At 40.2% G+C, this 24,503-nt stretch overlaps 2 protein-coding genes across 3 annotated transcripts; one reads left to right on the forward strand and one right to left on the reverse strand.

Annotated features, from left to right (window-relative positions):
- Positions 1–12,395: 12,395 nt before the first annotated feature.
- chtopa (chromatin target of PRMT1a) lies at positions 12,396–19,588 on the reverse strand. 2 transcript variants are annotated; one of them, XM_030346996.1, is made up of 6 exons: positions 19,303–19,588; positions 18,922–19,011; positions 17,891–18,041; positions 16,002–16,173; positions 14,617–14,742; positions 12,396–13,299 (listed from the first exon to the last, which is right to left on the reverse strand). In XM_030346996.1, the coding sequence occupies exons 2-6, from the start codon at positions 18,984–18,986 to the stop codon at positions 13,094–13,096; spliced, it is 720 nt and encodes a 239-aa protein (XP_030202856.1). In that variant the 5' UTR covers positions 18,987–19,011; positions 19,303–19,588; the 3' UTR covers positions 12,396–13,093. The 2 variants fall into 2 exon arrangements, with proteins under 2 accessions (XP_030202856.1, XP_030202857.1); XM_030346997.1 differs by having other exon boundaries at positions 19,392–19,565.
- Positions 19,584–24,261, forward strand: snapin (SNAP associated protein). The gene is made up of 4 exons (XM_030346998.1): positions 19,584–19,736; positions 21,788–21,834; positions 22,218–22,336; positions 23,256–24,261. Exons 1-4 carry the CDS (start codon positions 19,621–19,623, stop codon positions 23,361–23,363), a joined length of 390 nt encoding a protein of 129 aa, XP_030202858.1. The 5' UTR covers positions 19,584–19,620; the 3' UTR covers positions 23,364–24,261.
- The last annotated feature ends 242 nt before the right edge of the window (positions 24,262–24,503 follow it).

Genomic DNA, 24,503 nt, shown 5'->3' on the forward strand with positions numbered 1-24,503 from the left:
CATACACGTTGACTTCTCGGTCCACTAAGGCATATTTGACCGTGAACTGTAATTTATTTGCCAACTAGCAAATGCAAGAGTCTGTTTTATCCAATCCGAAACCAGGCAATCGGAACATCCCTCTTTTAGAAAACCGGAATATACCTCTTTAGATATCCACTCAGACGGACAGAGTTGACCTTTGACTCGGATGTTGACAAGCAGGCAGAACTTGGTGTGGTCTGTGAAAATCAAACTATCTTCTACCTTCAAATATATATATATTGATATATATTCCTTAAATAAATATGTACGGATGGAAGGAAAGGGGAAAAAGAAAAACTACAGGTTTAGTTTTGACTGGGTTGAGGGCAACACTGTGATCTAAGAATGAGTGGTACCTTTCAACAGTATAATAACCTGACAATTAAAAAATATCTATCTAACATAAATTCCCAACGTCCCCTAAAAGTCAGTGTGCTATCCACTGGTCTACCAGACGCCGGTGTCCTCGGTCACAACGACCATCCCCCGCTCCCACAGAATCCGTCCTGGGCCTCTACTCGTTGTACCGCTGCCACCACGCTCTGCTCTGCGGTGCTTCACTCGTTCGTTTCCCTGGGCGGTAACACCACGTCAACGCCTCGACAACACAGTCATCTTCAATAGACAGGCTCAAGTCACCAGGTCCCTGCACCTCATCATAATCTACATGGTACCACTTCCCCAGCGTCGGGTACCGACTTAGAGACAGGTTGTAACTTGGATGTGGGTGGAAAAAGAATACAGGAACTCCGCCATTCTCGACCACTGCTAGCCTCCTGGGCGCTCCTACGTCACTCTTGCCGGGGCGTGCTTCTACAAGGGGGCAGTAGTCTGCTCCACCCCGGCCCACGCCACCATCTCCCCCTCTGGCAGGACTTTTATTGTTACACTGGCTGGCTGGCCGCACACATCCCAACAACCAACAACCGATCCCCTTCCACGACGGCCTCAGCTGTGCTGCGGCAGGTGGCCAAGTCCAAACTCCAAACTCCAAACTCTGGTTTTGCAGCTGTTTTAGGGAGAGAGCAGACTGGGCCCTTTAAAGACGACATCCCAACAGGAGGTCACAACATTCATACCTATAATGAGCGGGTGTGTACAGCATTCGCCCTTAACTATTACTACAATGTATATAATATACATACACTAAGTAGTCTTAATACTCTCCTGTTCGAGATCCAACACAGCATAGCTAGAGCAGGGAATGTCCAGACCATTGACTTCTCTTAAACGTAAAACTACAGGGGCCTTCCCAAGCTCGGCATGGGTGAAGTGTTTCTGCAACAACTTTTGCATCAATGTAACCTGAGACCCCATGTCCAACAGTTCTTGCAGCCTAACCCCCACAATGGTTACTCCTGCTGTTTACTGACATTGCCTTTCAAACGCTTCAGTGGCTCTTGAATCATCTGGTGGATTTGGGATCCCCGCCCGTCGTAGCTCAGGAACAGGGATGGCTAGTTTAAAGCTGGCTGGGAAGTGGTTGGTGTGGTACAAATCGTCTCAGTCATAAGCATACTGGCCTAACTGCTGTTGCTCCCTCCTAGGCTATCTTGGGGCCGTGGGGCAGCTGCGGCTGGGTGCAGAAGGGGTTTAATTACGCTCATCAGCTCCTGTGAGAGTCCTTTCATTTGCGTCTAGGGGTCGCTTCAGGCCGGTACCTTCCGATCAGCATCCTGAAATGGTCTAGGGGAGAACATGGGCGTTGTTCCCAGAGAGCACGCGTCCTCTGGTTGTGAGTCACTGTGTGTCCCATTCAACTGTAGGGGCTCCTGGCGTATTGTGGCAAAACCCTCATCTGGGTTATGCCTCCCGTAGACTTTCAGGGCCTGTGCCAGGGGCCTTCACGCAGCCCTCGGTCTGTCAGGGAGGTTTGTCAGGGAGGCCGCGGACTAGGGTTGGAGTTCGATCGCCATAAAGAGATTCCAAACACATAATTATTTTGCTAACTTGAATAGTTCCCCCATCCTACAATTGTTAGGAAAACCTACATGTTTCTTTTTAATCAGGTGGAGAGCAATGCTGTGAACCAAGCTAGTACGTCCCACAGGTACGTTTACAATTGACTAAACTGACCATCTCGACATTTAAATGTTTCTCCAACTCTTTCTCTACACGTCACCCTATCTCGCTCTCTCATTACCTTTCTCTCAGTACCCCTCTCTCAATCTCTTTATCTGTAGTGTGCTATGGTATTGGACATAGCACATTTTTTAATACATGTTATTGAAGCAAAGAATATTTGCATTGACGTGGACTGTATGACCTTGTTATAATAATCTTGTCAAACCTGCACATAAACTTTTCATGGAAAAATATTGCTTTTGTCCAAACTATGTAATGATCTCTGCAAACATTACTTTCAATAAAAAACAATGCACATAGTTTTCTTTTCCTAATCTCGCATAGGGCATCTACATGACCAGTGCCGGCCCTGATTGGCCTAGTGTGGTATCCCATCACTGATCAGGACACCTTGAAAGAAGCTATACCCCATAGCTTTGTGGCCATAGGCACTTCAAATATGTGCTCAAACAATTCTGCTTTTACACGAAAGACAATTTTCCCTCACAATTCTGAAACTATCAGATGGTAAATAACTGGAGTGACCGCCTGCACAAGGAGCCTGCTGCCACCTGCTGGAGAAGGGTCTAGCTGCAGGCCTCAAGCCTCAGGCCCGCTTCCCCCGGCGGACCCCTTCCGCTCCCGGTGGATCTAAATCTCTTCTCCAGGTGGAGAAGAGATTTTTAAACGCGGCATAATTGCCGCGTTTCCACTGCAGGGTGCGGAACGGATCGGTTCGCAAAGGTGCGGTACGGGTTGCGTTTCCACCGCCAAAAGTGGGCGTGACCCGGACTTAGCTGTACCCGTTTTGGCCTCGTTTTCATTACTCCTCCGTTGCAATATCATCCCACTGCAGACGCAAATGGGCGTTCTCGGGTGGTGGGGGTTCCCGTTTACACAGACTGGAACGCCCCCTTCCTATTTTTCGTCGCCTTTCTCGCTTAACTTAAAATGTCAAACTGTACTACTCCGAAACCATGTAAATAGTGTTGTAAATAAACTTCCAAGGCTTTTCAAATCTTATTTGGAAAATAACTTCACATGGTGTGTCTTTTTACAATTTATTCGTTACCAGTCGTAGTGTTGATCAGCAGTGATAGTCCACTAAGACGTTGACGTCGCTCAGCAACCGAAGACGCTGGGGTTGACAAGTTACCGGACTACTACCCATGCAAGTGAACGGAGCGTTCCACGGCATTGAGAAGACCCGTGTAATAAAGGCCTATTAAATGTCTGTTTATGGCATAGATTTCTCCTCAGATTAGGCCAATAAAGCAATGATAACAAAAACAAAAAAAACACAAACGCTCGATCAAAGGCCCGACCCGACCCAGCAGGCCGGATCGGGTCAATCAAAACCCTCATTGTTTAATATAAATTGGCTAAACAAATGACCACTGTAGCATATTTAAACACAATTCAAATTGTGCAGAGAATTATTTCAATTGGTCATTCTCAGTGGCGGTGTCACGTTAAAATTGTACCGGGGGCGAAAATTGTACCGGCCTACGTCATCGTTTGTTTACGTCCTGACAACCTGCCCGGCAACAGACGACGCGATGCAGAAAACATGTTTCCAAACGACGAAATAACATAATACAGATAGCGGATCGCTATCTGTATTATGATAGATAGCGATAACACTTGTTTTTACTTTATATTTGTATTGTATTTAATTGTTTAATCGAAACAATAAAAAAATTTGCCCGCGAAACGGGCGATCGCGTCAAATGACAAATGTTTTCCCCGCGAAACGGGCGATCGCGTCAAATGACGTAGGAGGGTTCTTGAAACATAATACAGATAACGGATCGCTAGATAACACTTGTTTTTACTTTATATTTGTATTGTATTGAATTGTTTAATCGAATTTAGCTAGTAAACTTAGTGTTTTAAGCAGGTTTCATAGTCTAGAATGTTCAAGAACCTTCCTACGTGATTTGACGCGTCATTTGACGCGATCGCCCGTTTCGCGGGCAAATTGTTTTATTGTTTCGATTAAACAATTAAATACAATACAAATATAAAGTAGAAACAAGTGTTATCGCTATCTATCATAATACAGATAGCGATCCGCTATCTGTATTATGTTATTTCGTCGTTTGGAAACATGTTTTCTGCATCGCGTCGTCTGTTGCCGGGCAGGTTGTCAGGTTGTCAGGATGTAAACAAACGATGACGTAGGCTGGTACAATTTTCGCCCCCGGTACAATTTTAACGTGACAGCGGCAGGCGATCAATCATGTTGGTGGGGCACATTACTAGACAGGGATAGACTGAAGTTCTCCCCTCCCCCCCATAATTTTTAAGTATAACGTAAGTATTTGGAATTTAATAGATTTGATTTCCTGTATGTTGGTGCATTTTGGGGATGGCCACTACCTATTTACCTGCTTTTCATTCAGATTCAGATTCAATTCCTCCACTGAAAAGGGTGGAAAGTGCTTACAACTCTCTGCTAGTTAGCGATCTATGACACTGTTGCTTTTTATTAGTCGTCATGAAAAAAAACATAAGGGGTAACACTGTCGATATTTATCAAATAAAACATAGGGGGTAACACTATTGTTTTTCTTTGGTCGTCATGAAAAAAAAACACAAGGGGTAACACTGTCGTTTTAATCAAATGAAACACAAGGGGTAACACTGTCGTTTTTATCAAATGAAACATGAGGGGTGAAACTGTCGTTTTTCTTTGGTCGTCATAAAAAAACCCATAAGGGGTAACACTGTTGTTTTTTATTTGTCGTCATGAAAAAAAACATAAGGGGTAAGACTCTTATTTCTATTTCATGCGAATTATAAAGTAAAGTATAACCATTGTGATGTCTTTATTCGGTGTCTTGATGGTGCATTGATAAGTTTGGTGGTTAACACTCTAAACAGCTCAGGTTCGGAGTCCCGCAAAAACATCGACAGGGGTACCACTGTTTTTTTTATTGGTCGTAATGAAAAAAAAACATATTTGAAAAAAAAAAAAATTGTCCTTGTCAAATAAAATATAAGGGGTAACACTGTTGTTTTTCATCAGTCATCATGGGAAAAAAACATAAGGGGTAACACTGTCGTTTTTTATCTGTCGTCATGAAAGACCCATAAGGGGTAACACTGTCGAAATGTATCGAATAGAACATAGGGGGTAACACTGTCGTTTTTATCAAATGAAACATGAGGGGTGACACTGTTGTTTTTCTTTGGTCGTCATGAAAAAAAACATAAGGGGTAACACTGTCGTTTTTTATTGGTCGTCATGAAAAAAAAAATAAGGGGTAACACTGTTGTTTTTTATTGGTCGTCATGAAAAAAACATAAGGGGTAACACTGTCGTTATTTATTGGTCGACATGAAAAAAAACATAAAGCGTAACACTGTTGTCTTTGTCAAATAAAACATGAGGGGTAACACTGTCGTTTTTATCGAATGAAACTTAAGGCGTAACACTGTCCTTTTTTATCGGCCGTCATGAAAAAAACATAAGGGGTAACACTGTCGATATTTATCCATTAAAACTGTCGTTTTTATCAAATGAAACATGAGGGGTGAAACTGTCGTTTTTCTTTGGTCTTCATGAAAAAAACCATAAGGGGTAACACTGTCGTTTTTTATTGGTCGTCGTGAAAAAAAGCATAAGGGGTAACACTGTTGTTTTTTATTGGTCGTCATGATAAAAAACATAAGGGGTAACACTGTTGTTTTTTTATTGGTCGTCATGAATAAAAACATAAGGGGTAACACTGTTGTTTTTTATTGGTCGTCATGAAAAAAAACATAAGGGGTAACACTGTTGTCTTTGTCAAATAAAATATAAGGGGTAACACTGTCGTATTTTATTGGTCCTCATGAAAAAAAACGTATTTGAAAAAGAAAAATGTGTCTTTGTCATAAAAAACATAAGGGGTAACACTGTTGTTTTTTTATTGGTCGTCATGAATAAAAACATAAGGGGTAACACTGTCGTTTTTCATTGGTCGTCATGAAAAAAAGCATAAGGGGTAGCACTGTTGTTTTTTATTGGTCGTCATGATAAAAAACATAAGGGGTAACACTGTTGTTTTTTATTGGTCGTCATGAAAAAAACCTAAGGGGTAACACTGTCGTTATTTATTGGTCGACATGAAAAAAAACATAAAGGGTAACACTGTTGTCTTTGTCAAATAAAACATGAGGGGTAACACTGTCGTTTTTATCGAATGAAACATAAGGCGTAACACTGTCCTTTTTTATCGGCCGTCATGAAAAAAACATAAGGGGTAACACTGTCGATATTTATCCATTAAAACTGTCGTTTTTATCAAATGAAACATGAGGGGTGAAACTGTCGTTTTTCTTTGGTCTTCATGAAAAAAACCATAAGGGGTAACACTGTCGTTTTTTATTGGTCGTCATGAAAAAAAGCATCAGGGGTAACACTGTTGTTTTTTATTGGTCGTCATGATAAAAAACATAAGGGGTAACACTGTTGTTTTTTTATTGGTCGTCATGAATAAAAACATAAGGGGTAACACTGTTGTTTTTTATTGGTCGTCATGAAAAAAAACATAAGGGGTAACACTGTTGTCTTTGTCAAATAAAATATAAGGGGTAACACTGTCGTATTTTATTGGTCCTCATGAAAAAAAACGTATTTGAAAAAGAAAAATGTGTCTTTGTCATAAAAAACATAAGGGGTAACACTGTTGTTTTTTTATTGGTCGTCATGAATAAAAACATAAGGGGTAACACTGTCGTTTTTCATTGGTCGTCATGAAAAAAAGCATAAGGGGTAGCACTGTTGTTTTTTATTGGTCGTCATGATAAAAAACATAAGGGGTAACACTGTTGTTTTTTATTGGTCGTCATGAAAAAAACATAAGGGGTAACACTGTCGTTATTTATTGGTCGACATGAAAAAAAACATAAAGGGTAACACTGTTGTCTTTGTCAAATAAAACATGAGGGGTAACACTGTCGTTTTTATCGAATGAAACATAAGGCGTAACACTGTCCTTTTTTATCGGCCGTCATGAAAAAAACATAAGGGGTAACACTGTCGATATTTATCCATTAAAACTGTCGTTTTTATCAAATGAAACATGAGGGGTGAAACTGTCGTTTTTCTTTGGTCTTCATGAAAAAAACCATAAGGGGTAACACTGTCGTTTTTTATTGGTCGTCATGAAAAAAAGCATAAGGGGTAACACTGTTGTTTTTTATTGGTCGTCATGATAAAAAACATAAGGGGTAACACTGTTGGTTTTTTATTGGTCGTCATGAATAAAAACATAAGGGGTAACACTGTTGTTTTTTATTGGTCGTCATGAAAAAAAACATAAGGGGTAACACTGTTGTCTTTGTCAAATAAAATATAAGGGGTAACACTGTCGTATTTTATTGGTCCTCATGAAAAAAAACGTATTTGAAAAAGAAAAATGTGTCTTTGTCATAAAAAACATAAGGGGTAACACTGTTGTTTTTTTATTGGTCGTCATGAATAAAAACATAAGGGGTAACACTGTCGTTTTTCATTGGTCGTCATGAAAAAAAGCATAAGGGGTAGCACTGTTGTTTTTTATTGGTCGTCATGATAAAAAACATAAGGGGTAACACTGTCCTTTTTTATCGGCCGTCATGAAAAAAACCTAAGGGGTAACACTGTCGATATTTATCCATTAAAACTGTCGTTTTTATCAAATGAAACATGAGGGGTGAAACTGTCGTTTTTCTTTGGTCTTCATGAAAAAAACCATAAGGGGTAACACTGTCGTTTTTTATTGGTCGTCATGAAAAAAAGCATAAGGGGTAACACTGTTGTTTTTTATTGGTCGTCATGATAAAAAACATAAGGGGTAACACTGTTGTTTTTTTATTGGTCGTCATGAATAAAAACATAAGGGGTAACACTGTTGTTTTTTATTGGTCGTCATGAAAAAAAACATAAGGGGTAACACTGTTGTCTTTGTCAAATAAAATATAAGGGGTAACACTGTCGTATTTTATTGGTCCTCATGAAAAAAAACGTATTTGAAAAAGAAAAATGTGTCTTTGTCATAAAAAACCTAAGGGGTAACACTGTTGTTTTTTTATTGGTCGTCATGAATAAAAACATAAGGGGTAACACTGTCGTTTTTCATTGGTCGTCATGAAAAAAAGCATAAGGGGTAACACTGTTGTTTTTTTATTGGTCGTCATGATAAAAAACATAAGGGGTAACACTGTTGTTTTTTTATTGGTCGTCATGAATAAAAACCTAAGGGGTAACACTGTTGTTTTTTATTGGTCGTCATGAAAAAAAACATAAGGGGTAACACTGTTGTCTTTGTCAAATAAAATATAAGGGGTAACACTGTCGTATTTTATTGGTCGTCATGAAAAAAAAAAAAAAAAAAAAAAATTGAAAAAGAAAAATGTGTCTTTGTCATAAAAAACATAAGGGGTAACACTGTTGTTTTTTTATTGGTCGTCATGAATAAAAACATAAGGGGTAACACTGTCGTTTTTCATTGGTCATCATGGGAAAAAAAAAAAAGGGGTAACACTGTCGTTTTTATCAAAAGATACGTAAAGGGTAAGACTGTCGTTCTTTATCTGTCGTCATGAAAAACCCATAAGGGGTAACGCTGTCGAAATGTATCGAATAAACCATAGGGGGTAACACTGTCGTTTTTATCAAATCAAACATGAGGGGTGACAATGTTGTTTTTTATTGGTCGTCATGAAAAAAAAACACTACTTTCATCACTATAGATTAGATTTACTTTCATCACTATACAATAATGTGTCCTACTAAAAATTTGTAGAACACTAGTGAGCGGGGACTCAAACCTGAGTCTACAGAGTGTTAGCCAACACTCTTTCCGCTGCACCACCAAGACTCCAATATTTCCGGAAGATCGACTTGACTTTACAATTCAGCAGAAATAATGGACTTAATTTAACACAATGCCATTGACATTCCAAGGACTTAAGCCCCAGTCTCCGGATTGAAAATCACAAGCTCTCCCTGCGGCACCAGACAGTGAGTTCAGAAGTTCCGAAGATCCGAGATCCGAAGATCATAGGATATATATGACCCATTTTTAAATACATGACATAATTACAATATGGGTTTAAAGAACATGTCTGCTGTCAAGCCATACGGTTTGCCCACCAGTGGCAGACACAAATTAATTGAGCGCCCTCAGGTGGCAAGTAAATAATGACAATGCTGTTTGGTTAGGTTATTTATTGAAATAGTGTACTGCTACACATATTATCTGAATTGATATTGATACATTGATATTATCTGAAAACATTTTTCTATACATTAACTTTCGAGGAGGGTTTTAATGGGGTTTTAATTATGCCAATGTAGGCCTACTGAATCATCATGTTAAACGCATTTCTTTGTTTCAATACATTTAATTCGAATAAGTGGTCGATGATGGATGGATATAGGCTATCACTGACTGACTTCAGACAGATTTCCTTGGCATTGTTCTTTTAATATTTGCCAGCTATAATAAAATCTAACATCAGCCTATTATATTCTTGCAGATGGAAGCGGTATATCTGTTTTTGTAGTAAAGTCATCAAAGACCTTTCAATGGGACGGAATAGGCCTATTTAACTATTTTCTCATGTATCAATTGTTGAATAAAATAAAACAATTGAGTTCCATCATATTTGTCTGTCGTATTCGTGTGTCGCTACCAGTGTTTTGCTACTCAATATACCTTATTCATGAACGCATTGTCGAAAGACCCATACACCCATTATTATGGGTAGCCTATACTTCTTTAGCAAGGCATCCAATAAGAAATTCAAAATGTGTGTTATCTGTCCATCTACCAAATATTTTGGGAGCAAGGGCGACACCTGTTTCCCCTGCTGTGACAGCGCTGGGAAGGTGGTGCCCTACCCGTGCCCTCTCACATGAAAGTAGCTAATCTATCTCCTAATATTATTTCGTTAATTAGGCTATCTGATCGGTAGAGTAGGCCAAAATATATCCCGCCGGTTATGATCGGTTCAAATTGCAAAAATGTTCAGCATCTAAAATAAGGCATGTACAGCAAGTTTCAGAATTTTTATTTTAATCCTTTAGGGAGGAAATTCTGAGTGTTTAACTTTGACCGGAAGGAATATAGAACCCCCTATGCGAATTTCTGTACCAATTATTTTGGGGCCCTGCATAACGGGAATGCAAGTGTCGACAAATTACCGTGGTGAAGTTAGTTTTAGGTTGGATATTCGACGGATATTCAGTCCAGTTCCAGCCGCGACTTCCCGGAGATTTGCCCGACAATAGCAGCAGGAGAACGGTTAGCGCACCTCGCAGAGCCTCGCGGTGAATCGCTGGAAACTGATTTAGGGACCGTCAATAAATTACTTCACGTAAATATATCAATACAAAATACTTGCAGTATTTTTAATAGCTTCCATGCCATGTGACCCAGTGACTCCAAACCAGTATCCAATTGTAGAACTAAACTCTAAGAAGAGGACACACCACTTTTTATGGTATTTTAGTGCTTTCTCTATTTTATATGAATATTAATATGCAGGAATGATCATATTTCTTTCAATAGCTTCCATGCCATGTGACCCAGTGACTCCAAACCAGTATCCAATTGTAGAACTAAACCCTTAGAATAAGACACACCACTTGTTATAGTATTTTATTCCTTCCTCTATTTTATATGAATATTAATATGCAGGAATGATCATATTTCTTTCAATAGCTTCCATGCCATGTGACCCAGTGACTCCAAACCAGTATCCAATTGTAGAACTAAACCCTTAGAATAAGACACACCACTTGTTATAGTATTTTATTCCTTCCTCTATTTTATATGAATATTGATATGCAGGAATTATCATATTTCTTTCAATAGCTTCCATGCCACGTGACCCAGTGACTCCAAACCAGTATCCAATTGTAGAACTAAAGCCTAAGATTAGGACACACCACTTTTTATGGTATTGGAAGCTATTGAATGAAATATGATAATTCCTGCATATTAATATTCATATAAAATAGAGGAAGCACTAAAATACCATAAAAAGTGGTGTGTCCTATTCTCAGGGTTTAGTTCTACAAGTGGATACTGGTTTGGAGTCACTGGGTCACGTGGCATGGAAGCTTTTGAAAGAAATATGATCATTCCTGCATATTAATATTCATATAAAATAGAGAAATCACTAAAATACCATAAAAAGTGGTGTGTCCTAATCGTAGGCTTTAGTTCTACAATTGGATACTGGTTTGGAGTCACTGGGTCACGTGGCATGGAAGCTATTGAAAGAAATATGATAATTCCTGCTTATTAATATTCATATAAAATAGAGGAAGCACTAAAATACCATAACAAGTGGTGTGTCTTATTCTCAGGGTTTAATAATACAATTAGATACTGGTTTGGAGTCACTGGGTCACATGGCATGGAAGCTATTGAAAAAACTGCAAGTATTTTGTATTGATATATTTAAGTGAAGTAATTTATTGACGGTCCCTAAATCAGTTTCTAGCGATTCACCGCGAGGCTCTGCGAGGTGTGCTAACCGTTCTCCTGCTGCTATTGCCGGGCAAATCTCCGTGAAGTCGCGGCTGGAACTGGACTGAATATCTGTCGAATATCCAACCTAAAACTAACTTCACCGCGGTCGACAAATTTGACTATCGTGCAGTCAAGTGCAGAGCTATAGGGGTTAGGGTTACCAATCCGTAATAAGAGTCCCTAGAACAACCATAGGGATCCACAGATTGACTGAATACCCCAACTCCCATTGCTCCAACACAAAATACGTCCGGTAAATTGCGTCAAACATTTTGCACGCCCCACAATAAACCAAACTATCAGGGCGGCATTAACACACTCAAAGAGGTCAGGCTTAGGATTTAGGGTTCGTCAGGCAATTTCTTGCTGCTTGTACATGCCAATGCATGGATTTTTTGATTCAGTCATCCATATTAAGAGGATCATGATTATAGAATAGATTAGCTCGCAGATTTGTTTTACCATGTTAATTTAAGCCTTAATCACAACATAGCGTAATTTAGGCTTATGAAAACTAGTTTTGCCGCTGGTGCAGTACCAAACGATATCTGCACATGAGAAATATTTCCTAAATCTTGACCAAAAACATTACAACCAGCATAATCAACAGTCCAATGTGTCACAATGCACAAGCCCAGGCACATTACACCCTACCATTGAAAACCACGCTCCCTATAATGATCGTAGGTGGACTGAAACAGTTCCAGAAATGCAACTGTGCAGCTTTGGCCAAACATGAAGGCATCAACATCCCAAACATAAAAAGGGAAAAAAGAAACAGGAGAATGCAAATTGATTTCCTCTGCTGGACTTTTTTTTTTTATAAAAAAACATTGGATTCTCGATCACATCAGCAGGGGAACACTATTGTTTGAATTACATTCTACTTGCTTGTGTAAGATGTCAAGTCAATACAAATAATTCCAATTAAAAATGATGGACACATGGATATTCTGTAAACTAAGGAAAAAAGTATCAAACCTTGGTATTGGCCTCTTATAAATAAAAAGGAATTCGATGATCTCCTTAAAAATACTTAAAAAATTGTGGTAAAAGTCTAATGCCAATTCAGTACAAAAACGATCATATCAACCTTTTACAATAGCAGCTTTGCATCAGGACTAATCGATCATGAGAAATATTATACATCTATAGATATAGAAATATCCAAGATATATACATCTGTCAGAGCAAGGCATACAGAAAAACACATTGTATACATTTTTAGAACTTCCAGATATTTGTAATTATGTAAAAGATTAAAGCTCGCAGATTTGGTAAGCCACGGTTCAGATTTATTTTCTAGAGTTAGGCTTCAATTTCGGCAGCAGTTTTGCTGACTGCATTCTATGTTTTCGTGGGCGCCTTTTCTAAATAATAGTAAGCTGCATTTGTAGAGTTCAGCTTCAGAAACTATTTGAGTTTCTATCCAATGTGACTTGTACAGCGTAGAAGCACGTGTCAGCCATCTACGATCGGCTCCTGGAACATCACTCCATGCCATCAGTGTCTGCCTGGGCCATGTATGCATCCAGTTCAGCATCGAGGTGGCCCTTGGTTTTCGACATGTAGGCATCCAACTGATTGTCCAGCTGTTCCCGGGTTAGAGAGGAGGCGCGACCAACTATTCTGCCTCGCCCACGACCCCGACCACCTCGAGCAGGGAAGCCACCACGTCCTCGCAGAACACCGCGACCTGAGGAAAGAACAAAAAACAACACTTTTTATTTCTACATAAACCAGAAGTTTATTCTTGGTGTAACTAGTCCACTATTATTTGCAATTATGAAAAAGCCAACTAATAGAATGGGACCTTTCCAATCAAACTGAAATGGAAACAAGGATCCCTCAAGATTAAACTGAAACCAAGCTGAAAAAATGTTAGTTAGGGCTGGGCGATATTTTCAGATTTAATTAATTCATTTGCATTTTACTTTCCTACGGTTTGTGAATCGGCTGAACCGCAAAATCGCGATTTAAAAACAGTTCTAGACTGTGCAGATTTGTCTTGTTGGGACTCCGTAGTAGCCTACACTCACTTTCCAGAACGCGCGCAAAACTCAGCCACATACAATCACATTCACCGCGCCCCCGACAGACATACCATAATAATGTCCACAAACACAAATGAAGAACGCATTCCTGAAGAAGGCGTTGTTACTTCAGTTGTATGGAAGTGGTTCGGGGACAAGCGGTCAGACACAGAACAAACAACTGTTCTGTGTAAGGTTTGTAGAAAGTCGATCGAAGCAAAACATGGGAACACAGCCAACTTATTCCAGCACCTGCGACAGAAAATATGCGGTGGAATGGCAGGAGTGTGTAGCACTAAAGCCCAGTTCAGACCAAAGATTCCCAACGCATCTGCTTGCAACTCGCAACTCCTTGCGAGGAGACGCACTGAGACATTCTAAAAACCGGGCAGTTCACACTGCTACACCGTGCGGCGACGTCAGGTGGTTTCCCTAGCAACTCTGAACGCTAAGGCACAGCTGAGAGCCGCAAAAGCATCAGCACGGGCAGGGGCACGGTCGCGGCACGGTCCGCGCGTTTACACCGCCCGAGGTAAATTGCCTGCTTGAGCTAGCACCCCAATTTACCCTCACGGACCCTACACAAATTGGTGGTTCATTGGGTTTCTTTCTGATGTAAATGCGGCTTGGGGTGCCTGCGCTGTCTCCACAGAGACAACGCATTGATATCATGATGAGCAGTTCTAACTGGAGAGACATTTTTTTCAATTTGATTTAAAAAAAATCTTTGCACAATAATGACAGCCAAGTAGCGCCGTTTCTGATTTGTTCACAGAAGCCTAGACTACTTGTTAAACTCATGTCTTTTTATTGTGTTACATGTATTTAAATTCTTATTTAAGGTATTTTTAGTTCGTTCAGAGAAAAACAAAAATAAAATTTAGATTTGATTTTTAGGCCAAATCGCCCAGCCCTAAATCAAATTCAATCAAATTCTCAGATTAAAACAAAAATATCAACTGATTCAACAACACACACACCTCTAACACCCAGTCCTCGTCCGGCTCCTCGAGAGAGAGGCCCTCCCCTTTGCACTCCCCGCAGCATAGCTCGTCCTGAAACACCACGACCACGGATGTGAATCAGGCCTGCTGAAATGCGCTTCCCTGAAAGAAATACAACAGTGGAAAGAGCTAGTGAATAAAAGATTTTGGACATTATAAGCATTATAACAGATGTAGCAGAACAGGATTCTAAAGAAAAGACAACAGTTCCAAAAAACAGTATTTGTTTCGGTATCTTTGTTTTTAATTAAACACGTCTTATTTAATGCACCGACAATCTTCTGTCAAGTCAAAAGGTTTGGTTTATAGTTTAGCTCCATATATCAATAAAGGTATCACCCCCCTCTATATTTAAGGGTCATAACGGTCTTGTGTAGGCTATTTAAGAGGATTTTACCTTATTTGAAGCTCAGCACAGGTTAAATATTTGCATGGTACATACGAGATTTAAATCAGCATTGATTTTAGTGCATCTTAGCCCCTCTTGTTGACGCGTTCTGAAATAGGGCGGTTGGCCCCATCCATTATATCCCAACGCGTGTTTAGCTGCATCTTTGTTTTGACCAACCCATGTGAGCACATACGAACTGCCCAAGATAGTTAACCAACTGAAGAATTTCAGAATGCGTTTACTCTGCGAGAGGAGACTATTGGAGAAAATCAAAGCTGGCTTAAAAGGTAGTATAAGCATTATCTTGGCTTCATGAATGAAATAAGTGTAGAAAAAGCACAGAGTCAACAAAGAACTCCATTCTGAGTGACATCCACAAGTGTTACTCATTTAACTCATTTGAACCTTCTGCCACCACCAAAATGAACCCCGTTTACTTAGCGGACACCAAATGGACCCCTAAATCTGTAAACCTCTATATCTGGCTCACCCCACCCTGATAGGGAAAGGGCTTTATGACATCCATGCTAGACTCATTTACACCCCCACCCCTGAGATGAACCTCTTTGCTTTACAAAGAAGAAGGGAGCCCCCTTCAGTCTTTCTCTCACTTGTACTGACTTATGCTTGGGTTAACTCGTTTATGTTGCAGTCAAAGCTAAAACATTGCCTGCTTTATCCCTCTGAGATACTCTGATATGAATTGGAATTATCTCTGCCATGCCGTGTAGCTCAAGGGTAAGAAACAGTAAAAAATATATTTCTATCTATATTTTGACATATCAATTGGTGGAAAACAAACCGGTGGGAGGCAGAACCCACGGACCTACAGAACGAGTACAAGAGTATGGAGCACACTTCCTGTATGCTAAAAAATATTCTGTTTAACCAAGGTGGAAACAAATCCTAACATCTGTAAAGATATGCATGTGCACAATGATTGTGGCTCACTGTGACCAATGACCCTTACCTCTGAGGCCCAAAGCACCCCGAGCTGCTCCTCGGATGCGCCCTCGAAGACTGCCCCTGGTAATTCCTTGCATCCCTCCTCGACCGGCAGCGCCTCCTGCACGCATCAGTGCCCCAATAGGTCGGCCCAGCCGTGCCTGAATGTTGCTTTTCCCCAAGCGCTGCTTCAGGCTCTAACAAGGTAAATTATATGGTTTGACATAATTGTTGATCAAACAATATCAAAACATAGGAGACATTATTCAACATATTTCAGGGCAAAACATCAAACAAAAATAACATGCAAATACAATTTAACGTTTAAAATAGGGGCTCAAAAGTACAAAAAAAAAAATCGGTGCCCAGTAAACTCTTAATCTTGTACAAAAGACAAATTAAGGGCCCATTATTTAGACCTAGTAGGATAAGTGTGACAAAAAGCACAAATCGATCATATTAATCACAAGCTTTCACGACACAAGCTTAAGGCACCTTTGGATCAACCCATATCATACTGTAAAGTGCTCAGTGTGCTGTACATTAAAGCATAGCGTGAAGGATAACGCATGCAAACTACCTCTAGGACAATTAAGAAATCTTTGAAAAAAAGTGTGAAAAATACATCCGTGATATCTGCATCTTGTAAGAAAATGCGTATTTAACGCCACTGATTTGCAATGGAAAGCTAGTACATATTATACAATGCATATGCCAGGAGTAGACTAATTTGGTAGCAGCTTGTACAGTGGGATAAGTGATATGATAAACAATGGCACCGCCGCAAAGTAACCAGCAAAGAACATCGATTGATCTTTACAGTTTTATGTTTCACCTCACAATCATAACCCTGGTGTTTCCCATACATACACCAATATGCGGCGCAGCGCCACAGAAACAACACCAAACGCCACTAATTAATTCAGCTTTTTTTTTAAAATGCAATTTTGAAATATAAATATCGTTCCGTTCATTCACCCCAGCATAGCACTCTTTCTCCCTGTCATTCTCGTTCGCACACGCACACAGAGACAAGCGCGCCGCATACATGCCAATAGTGCGCGGGTATACACTACCACTTATTGGACCAACCCGCGTATCACTGACACATGCACTGATTCGCCAGCTCCTCCTCTCAACATGCCTACAAAGGAAAACCCGGAGCAGCGGGATATTTGGCACAGTGAAGACGGTCGGCGACATCTGGAGTTTACCAATGTGTGCTCAAACACACCTGCCCAAAATAATTGTTGACTCAGAAAAGATAATGTTAGCCTTATGAACTCATCTTTATTGATATCGAACATCCCGCACTCCAAGTCAGCATAGACAACGTTGGTAACGCAGCAAACGAAGCGATTAATATGAAATGCGGTTATAGTTTAGGCCTAGATTACGGTGGTAAGACTGGGTACTCCCAGCACGTCCTGCCGGCGATTTGAATTCGCTCTGCCCTTTTACTGGAGCCCATCATCAATCAACTTTTCCCCCTTGCCCGCTAATGGCTGGTTTAACACAATAACGACAGGTAAGCGTATTGCAATCGTTGGTGTGATAGTTTGAAGGACTATTATTATTTGTATCATTATTTTTATATTGTTAAATGAGCAATCGCGAAATACCCCCCCCCCCCCGGATCTGTTGATGCGCCCATTCCCCGTTTAATGTGCAAAAATAAAAAAATAAAAAAGTGCAAATATACTGGTCACATGTGCGACCAGATGTAAAATTCAGTTGCTCATTCTCAAATTTTGGTCACAAAATACGACCATTTGGTCAGTCTGGAGCCCTGATTTGTGATATTACAACTCAAACATTAGTGGTCTAATACAGCATTACTCTGCAATCAGAATGTGGGCTTCTTGGCTGTACCAATATTTCATATAGGTTCATTAAAATAGGGTAATGTCTCACCTGCTTGTAGTGCAGTGCAGCTTGCACCGATGGTCGGTTTTCCATTTGCTGGGCTAGCCGACGGTTACGTGCACTGGCCAGGTGTTGTTGCTGCATTGTGGCTCGCACACTCACCACTGAGGGCGCCTTGTTCTTCAGCATGTTAGTGAAGCTTGATAGGTAAAAGGAAGGGGTCAACATGGAAATAGAGGAGGGAAGAAGCAGGGAAAAATGGACATATCTAGGAGGGGTCCAAAATATTTTTTCTTTTATACCATCACTGTTGCACTGGGGTATACACACCAGATTTGTTGACCCTTCATTTCTCTCTCAAATGGTAACAATACAAAATATTGTTTATTAGGATTAAACCATAGCGAAAGGCTTAGAAAGCCCAATTTGGAGATGCAGAACAATAAGAGGATGAAGTGTAGAAGCATAGCAAAAGAGAGAAGAGCAACAGAGGACATGTTGCCACTTACAGGCCTCCTGCTGCACTATTGTGATGGCTTCATCATCATGCCACACAGGAAGCCCTGGGCGGGAGGTGGTTCACACAGCTGCCCAGCCACTTACGACCTGCACCATGCATTACTTTGTGTGGATGGTCGAGGGCGAGCAAGCATGTCCAAGTCAGGACTGGGCAGCAGTCTGTTGCATAGAGTGAAAGAGGTTTTGAGAGAGAATGAGTAGGGAAGTATCGAGCAAACACAACCTCCATTTGTGTTTCCACTCCCTTTTGAAACAGCATGTGTCTTGCACACTGTTTTACAGGTAACAGCAATTTGCACTCTTTTGATAGATTTTTCTACCAATTAAGACCACAGCCTTTAAGAACCAAATGTAGTTTGTGCACACAAGATATCGGCTTTAGGGGCTTGCCGAATGCTTTATTCTAGCACAACCATTGCAAGATAATAGCATTTTCAGTGGTCGGTGCACAATTTGTGACACGGCCATCTAGCATCCTTGGAAGGTCTGGTCCCCTACAGTGGAATTCTGTGTAGAGACTACCCCTCAATCTTGTGTTTTATTGCTTGATAGCGTCTCACCGCTCGTTTAGAGATACTTTGGTGGTGCTTTTGAGCACGACTTTTTGGGAAGAGGGGGCGGTCATTCTGTATTCCTTTGGCTGGAGGTTTCTGTAAAAGAAAGAATAATACATATAAGAATACTGAAGCCTGGGTTATAAGAAATACCCCATATGTATAGCTATGATAGCAAGTCATCATTCAGGGCATTGACGATTGATGGCTCTATATTTCACTAAACAACGGATACGATGTGCTATTAAAGGCTAACGTTTCCATACACGCAATAACAGTTAATTAAAACATCGCCGGAGTTAGTTGGTAGTTAATGATTGTACAGATTAAAAACTTTAGCTCCAAATACATACATACACGTTTCATGAACCAAACAACCTCACTGACCGTTGTATTAACCGAGAAGAGTAGTTAGCAGTTGTAGCTTTGCGGAGGCTAGTTTCAAAGAGTGTGTTCCGTAGTGTTTGGTGTCGCACCGTATGCAAAAGTAAATACTGGATGAGTATTCACATGTAGTTCCTTGGTCAGATGTATGTCTAAAATCCCCTCTTCGAAGAGTCTTTCTAATAGTTTCTTGATTAACTCCCCTGCCGTTTCATAAAATGGTGCTGGCAAGGTTAGCCGGACCACGAAAATGGAGTTTATCTTCCTACGGGAACTAAGCGTGCGGCTTCACTTCCGGTCCGGGTCGGAGGTTATGTAGTAATGGCGGCGTTAGCGATGGACGAACCTGCGTCTGAAAAAGATGCGATTGCAGAGGGATTGCTTGACCTTTTGAAGCCGTCTGTACAGCAGCTCGATTTACATGTACACTCAATGAGGTAATATTTTGCTTTTGTTATTTCATATTCAATCGTAAAACCTGTGTAAGTTAGGGTTAGTGGCGTGCATGTAGGCATGTCTAATGGGAGACTAACTGTTTACATTTGTTGTAATAAAATGCCATACAGATAATAATTAATAACCTAACCATCGTCGATGCAACAAATACTATCAAGGCGGGGCAGTTTAGCCGTGTTAGTGACACAACAGTGGTTTAAAGCTGGATGTACAGTTATATGTACATCTGTTGTGATGGTGTCATGGGATGTACTGGTTTTTTTATAACGCGCGCGTGCATTAAGTCACATGGGCGAATTAAATCGCACGCGCGCTTCAAGTAAATCGCACTGACGTTCGCTTCGTTTAGTAATTCGCTCGCACGATTACATTTGTCACATATGCGCTTTACAGATCTTATACGATATAATTTGGCTGTATAAAACAGTTCCCTGTTGTCCTTACAATTAGTTTGCCATGTCCCATACACAAACATGTTAAGATAGTGTCAGCACAACACTAACCCAACTTTTGAAGTTATAAATGTGATAATTCTGACTTAAATCGACTTTAAAGGCAGAACTATTGTATGCTGAGTTTAATCTCAGAATTCTGAGTCAGAATTGACTTTATTCTGGATTTATTCTCAGAACTATGGAATACCGTTTTATATCGTTGCCATGGTGATTAATATAGACGCTGCTAACCCTGGAACCACGCAGTTTACAGTTTGTTTAAATCATCTTTCGTTAGTCCATCTGAGCTTCTAGGTTATGCATCATTTGATTTAAATGATGATAAAAATCCAATTGAAAGGTTAATTTTAAAATGCTAAGTTTGTTTAATAAGAGAATATTTAAAACCGCTGTTTTTTTGTTTTTTTTTCTTTCAACAAAAATGTAGTTTTTCGAGTGACTCAGGGGTTGCATATTTATTCTTATTTGAGATGACTAGGCCCACGTGCTTTGGGTGTCTATGACCCCAATGTTGCTCACTTGAGTAGCCTTTTAGAATGTTTTGTCTGCCTTTTTAATTTATTGATTGTATTTACGCTTATATATTTTCTTAAAGGTCCCATGGCAAGCTACTTTATGAATGCTTTCATATAGCAGGGTGGGGGTGTGGCCCTAAGCAGCTTGCGGCCACGGTACCATGCGCTCGTGTTTACAGTGGATGTATCGCAATGGCGAGGCGTACACAGCTTTTGGCCTAGTTCTGTAAATATTCTAGAACATTCCGGGTGCTCCGGCGGGAGTCCTGGAGCTCTATATCTAAATAATATCATATTATACATAGATATCTATATCATATAATATATATCATCATGGCCAAAAGCGTTGTGCGCCTCCACACGATATTATGAACGACGGTCGGGTTCTCTGACGCCTCTGGTTCCTTCACTTCCAACTACTACTTGCTGTAGTTTGGTCTGGCTTTGCGAGACTACTTCCAACTCAATCTGAAGTAGACTGAACCGAGACATGGAGGAGAAAGGGATTGTTTGCCGCGTTTGCCAACTGCAGATTACATTTGTATAATAGCTGCTGGAGTATTGAACACATCTCTAATGAATGGCACAGTCTTCGCCTTTTAAAGTATAATCTTAAATATAGGATGGCCATTTATTTATATTTTTTGTCCTATTGGTTGACTTCTTTTCACATACCAAAGCAATCCCAAAATCAAATGCTTTGACAAAAAAAAAAAATATATAAACTTTGTTTACGGGCCTGTAATAAGCCTGTCCAGTCATATCACTCGACCCCATGAAATAATTGGATGGCCTGCCTGTCAGTTTGTCTACCTACCTGGCTACCTGTGCATTGCAAATGAATGGATTCTTGCACAAGGCTAGGCAGACCTGTTGGTAGAGCTAGTCACGTGTTTGAGGGGCGGGGCTTTGGTGGGAGGCCTGAACAGAGGGTTGGGATTTTTTCAGTTGTTCAGTCTTATGTTTGGATTTAACGTCCTTGTCACTTCTTCAACTGAGTAACTTACATTTTGTATGATTCGTGTTATTTTGAATTAACAATTAATGTTTTTATATTTTCAGAGAGAGCCAGGTGGAGTTGAGAGAGCACATTGACAATCTAGCCTCAGGTGAATTTTTTGTATTGTTCAAGAAGCCATGGGGGAGAAAGTTGTTACAAAAGGGTCTTTCACTGATGACTGCTATGACTTTCATTCTTAAAAATGAAATGCCTTTGACAACATGTCCAGTTAAGGAGAGGACTATCCCCTCAACTCCCTGACCCTAACCCATATGTAATCTAGGATGCTTTGAGTAATATCCTCAATTTCCATACTGTAGCCAACTTTGACAAACAGTTGATTGCTTTGAATTGGCGAACAGTGAGTCACTGAGGTCACCCAATATAAGGCAAATGCACTTTAAAGTGCCTGTGAAAGTTTTCCACAACCCAGCCGCCATTACTAGTCCATCTTGTCTGTTGCATTAATAATTTAATATCTGTTTTTTTCAGAACTTGGCCGAATAAATGAGCACCAGAAGGTTTCACTAGACCTTGACCCATATGTGAAGAAACTGCTTAACGCAAGACGCAGAGTTGTGCTAGTAAACAACATACTGCAAAATGCCCAGGTGAGGGTTACTATAGCTATAGCTATGGATTTTTGGATATGGGATGGATATTTCTCTCTTTACACCTGTGCTATGTTCCAATATCCATACTGCCATGAGTACACTTAAACGTAGTACACTATCCGCACTCACTAAGTGCGTTTATTTTTTAGATGTCAGTGTTGTTCCAAATCGAATACTCCGTGGTGCACTAACCGGAAATTACGATCACGACTGCCTCCGCGGCTCCTCCCCCGCAATAAACATCCCGCTTTGAACGGTGAACCCTTTATGCCTAGCAGCTATAAAAGCTACACAAACTAAAAAATTACTCTATTAATGCAGGCTATGTGGAAAATGGGCCAACTTTGGCTCAGCCTGGCTCCGTCCTCTTCCTCTACGTAGCTAAGATGGCTGCCGTTGAGTACGAAAAGTGTACATCGATCCACACTTCGCGGTTTGACCGTTTTGAGTACACCATCCGGGTCCTTTCAGTACACTTATTTTCGCCCCGATCTTAATTGGAAAGCCCTACGTATTCAAACTAAGTATAGCAAGTAGGGATAGTATGGATATTGGAACACCACTGTTAAATATTGTTACAACTGAATCTGAAGACAGAAGGGCACGTCAGCCTTGTCTCAGCCTGTTTAGACATAGGGTCAAAGATCCCCCACTTGATATCTGTAAAACATACCAGGGGGGGGGGGGGTTGAAGTGGCAATGGTATACAAGTTTACATTTCAATTTAGGGCATTTAGCAGACGCTTTTATCCAAAGCGACTTTAAAATAAGTACCGTACTCTTGTCTGAATGTATACCAGTTAAAATTGCTTTGAATAATGTCATGAAGCATGCACCTAGTTTCGTACTCTGATCAAAAGTTTATATCTGTTCTGTTTGCATTCATTATATGTAATATCTTTGTCTTCCCTCCCAGGAACGACTGAGGCGACTAAACCATAATGTAGCCAAGGAGACCGCACGACGAAAAACGATGCTGGAGGCATCGGGAGCATTCATCACACGTCCATCCGGCAAACCATGAACCGGTCCCTCGCTTTAATGCATACAAGTCATATCTTAGCGCTGTTCAATTTAACAAATTGCAATTTTGAATCGCCAGAACCATGTTACTCCGTGATTGGCTGTCGGCATAACTTTATTGAATTTCCCATTAAGACACAGGCCGAATCATTTCTGGAAATAAACACAACTATGTGGACAGAGGGTGAAAGACATGACAAAAATTCCAGAATCAAGTAGTTTGACTTAAGTTCTTAAGTTAACATTACAGACTATTGGTACATATGGATAACCTAAAAAAAACAAGTAAGACTATAATTAAGTCTTGTTAGATTACGTTGTTTTAATATAATATATTTTTTTTTACCTTTTAGTGATCTACTGTGTTCACTGATTTATTTTCAGTACATTGCAAATTATTTCCATTTAATTTGACATTTAAAATAATCTCCATGTGTGATGCTTTCAAAATGTTGTATTGCAGTAGATGGAAATCACTAGTGTCTGTAGCGTTAGCAAAATTAATTTTTCAGTCCCTACCAAACTTAATAGACTATGCTTGTGAATGTTTTATTAACATTTATTTTCAATATCAATTTCTAACTCCACAAAAAATAAATGACTATTAAGTCGAGGCTGTATAGGCCATATGTTATACTTTATCTCATATATACTACTGCAATTATCTGACTTACACATTGAATCGTACTAGCCTACTGTAAGCCCTCATTTATCAAATATTGCATAACTTTGCCAGCAGGGCAATGTTGTTGAGCATGAGTGTTATAATGAGCATTGTTGTACACACACTTCAGTTGTGTCGCTTAATGACGTTGAAGCTACGCAGGCCGTGAAAATAAAGAATGCAATCTGATTCAGAGCAGAATGTTCTGAAACTGGTTGGCGGAGATTGGCACAGATGTGTTTGTGCTGTCAACGTCTGGTAGTCGCAAACTGACACGATGAAGCCCTCCAACAGATGGGTGCACACGCATTTTAAAGGTCAAGGAGGCCTGGCCGTGCTAGGTAAACATGCTCACATCTGAGAGAGACAAAGGAAACACAAGACGAAATGCCCACAAAGGCGTGTGCCACAGATCTGCAATTCTCTAAAGTCTCTAAAAGAAATCAATGAAATGTTGCGATAGGCAATAATATAAAA

The sequence above is a fragment of the Gadus morhua genome, chromosome 22 (assembly GCF_902167405.1).
Source record: "Gadus morhua chromosome 22, gadMor3.0, whole genome shotgun sequence".
Taxonomy (NCBI): domain Eukaryota; kingdom Metazoa; phylum Chordata; class Actinopteri; order Gadiformes; family Gadidae; genus Gadus; species Gadus morhua.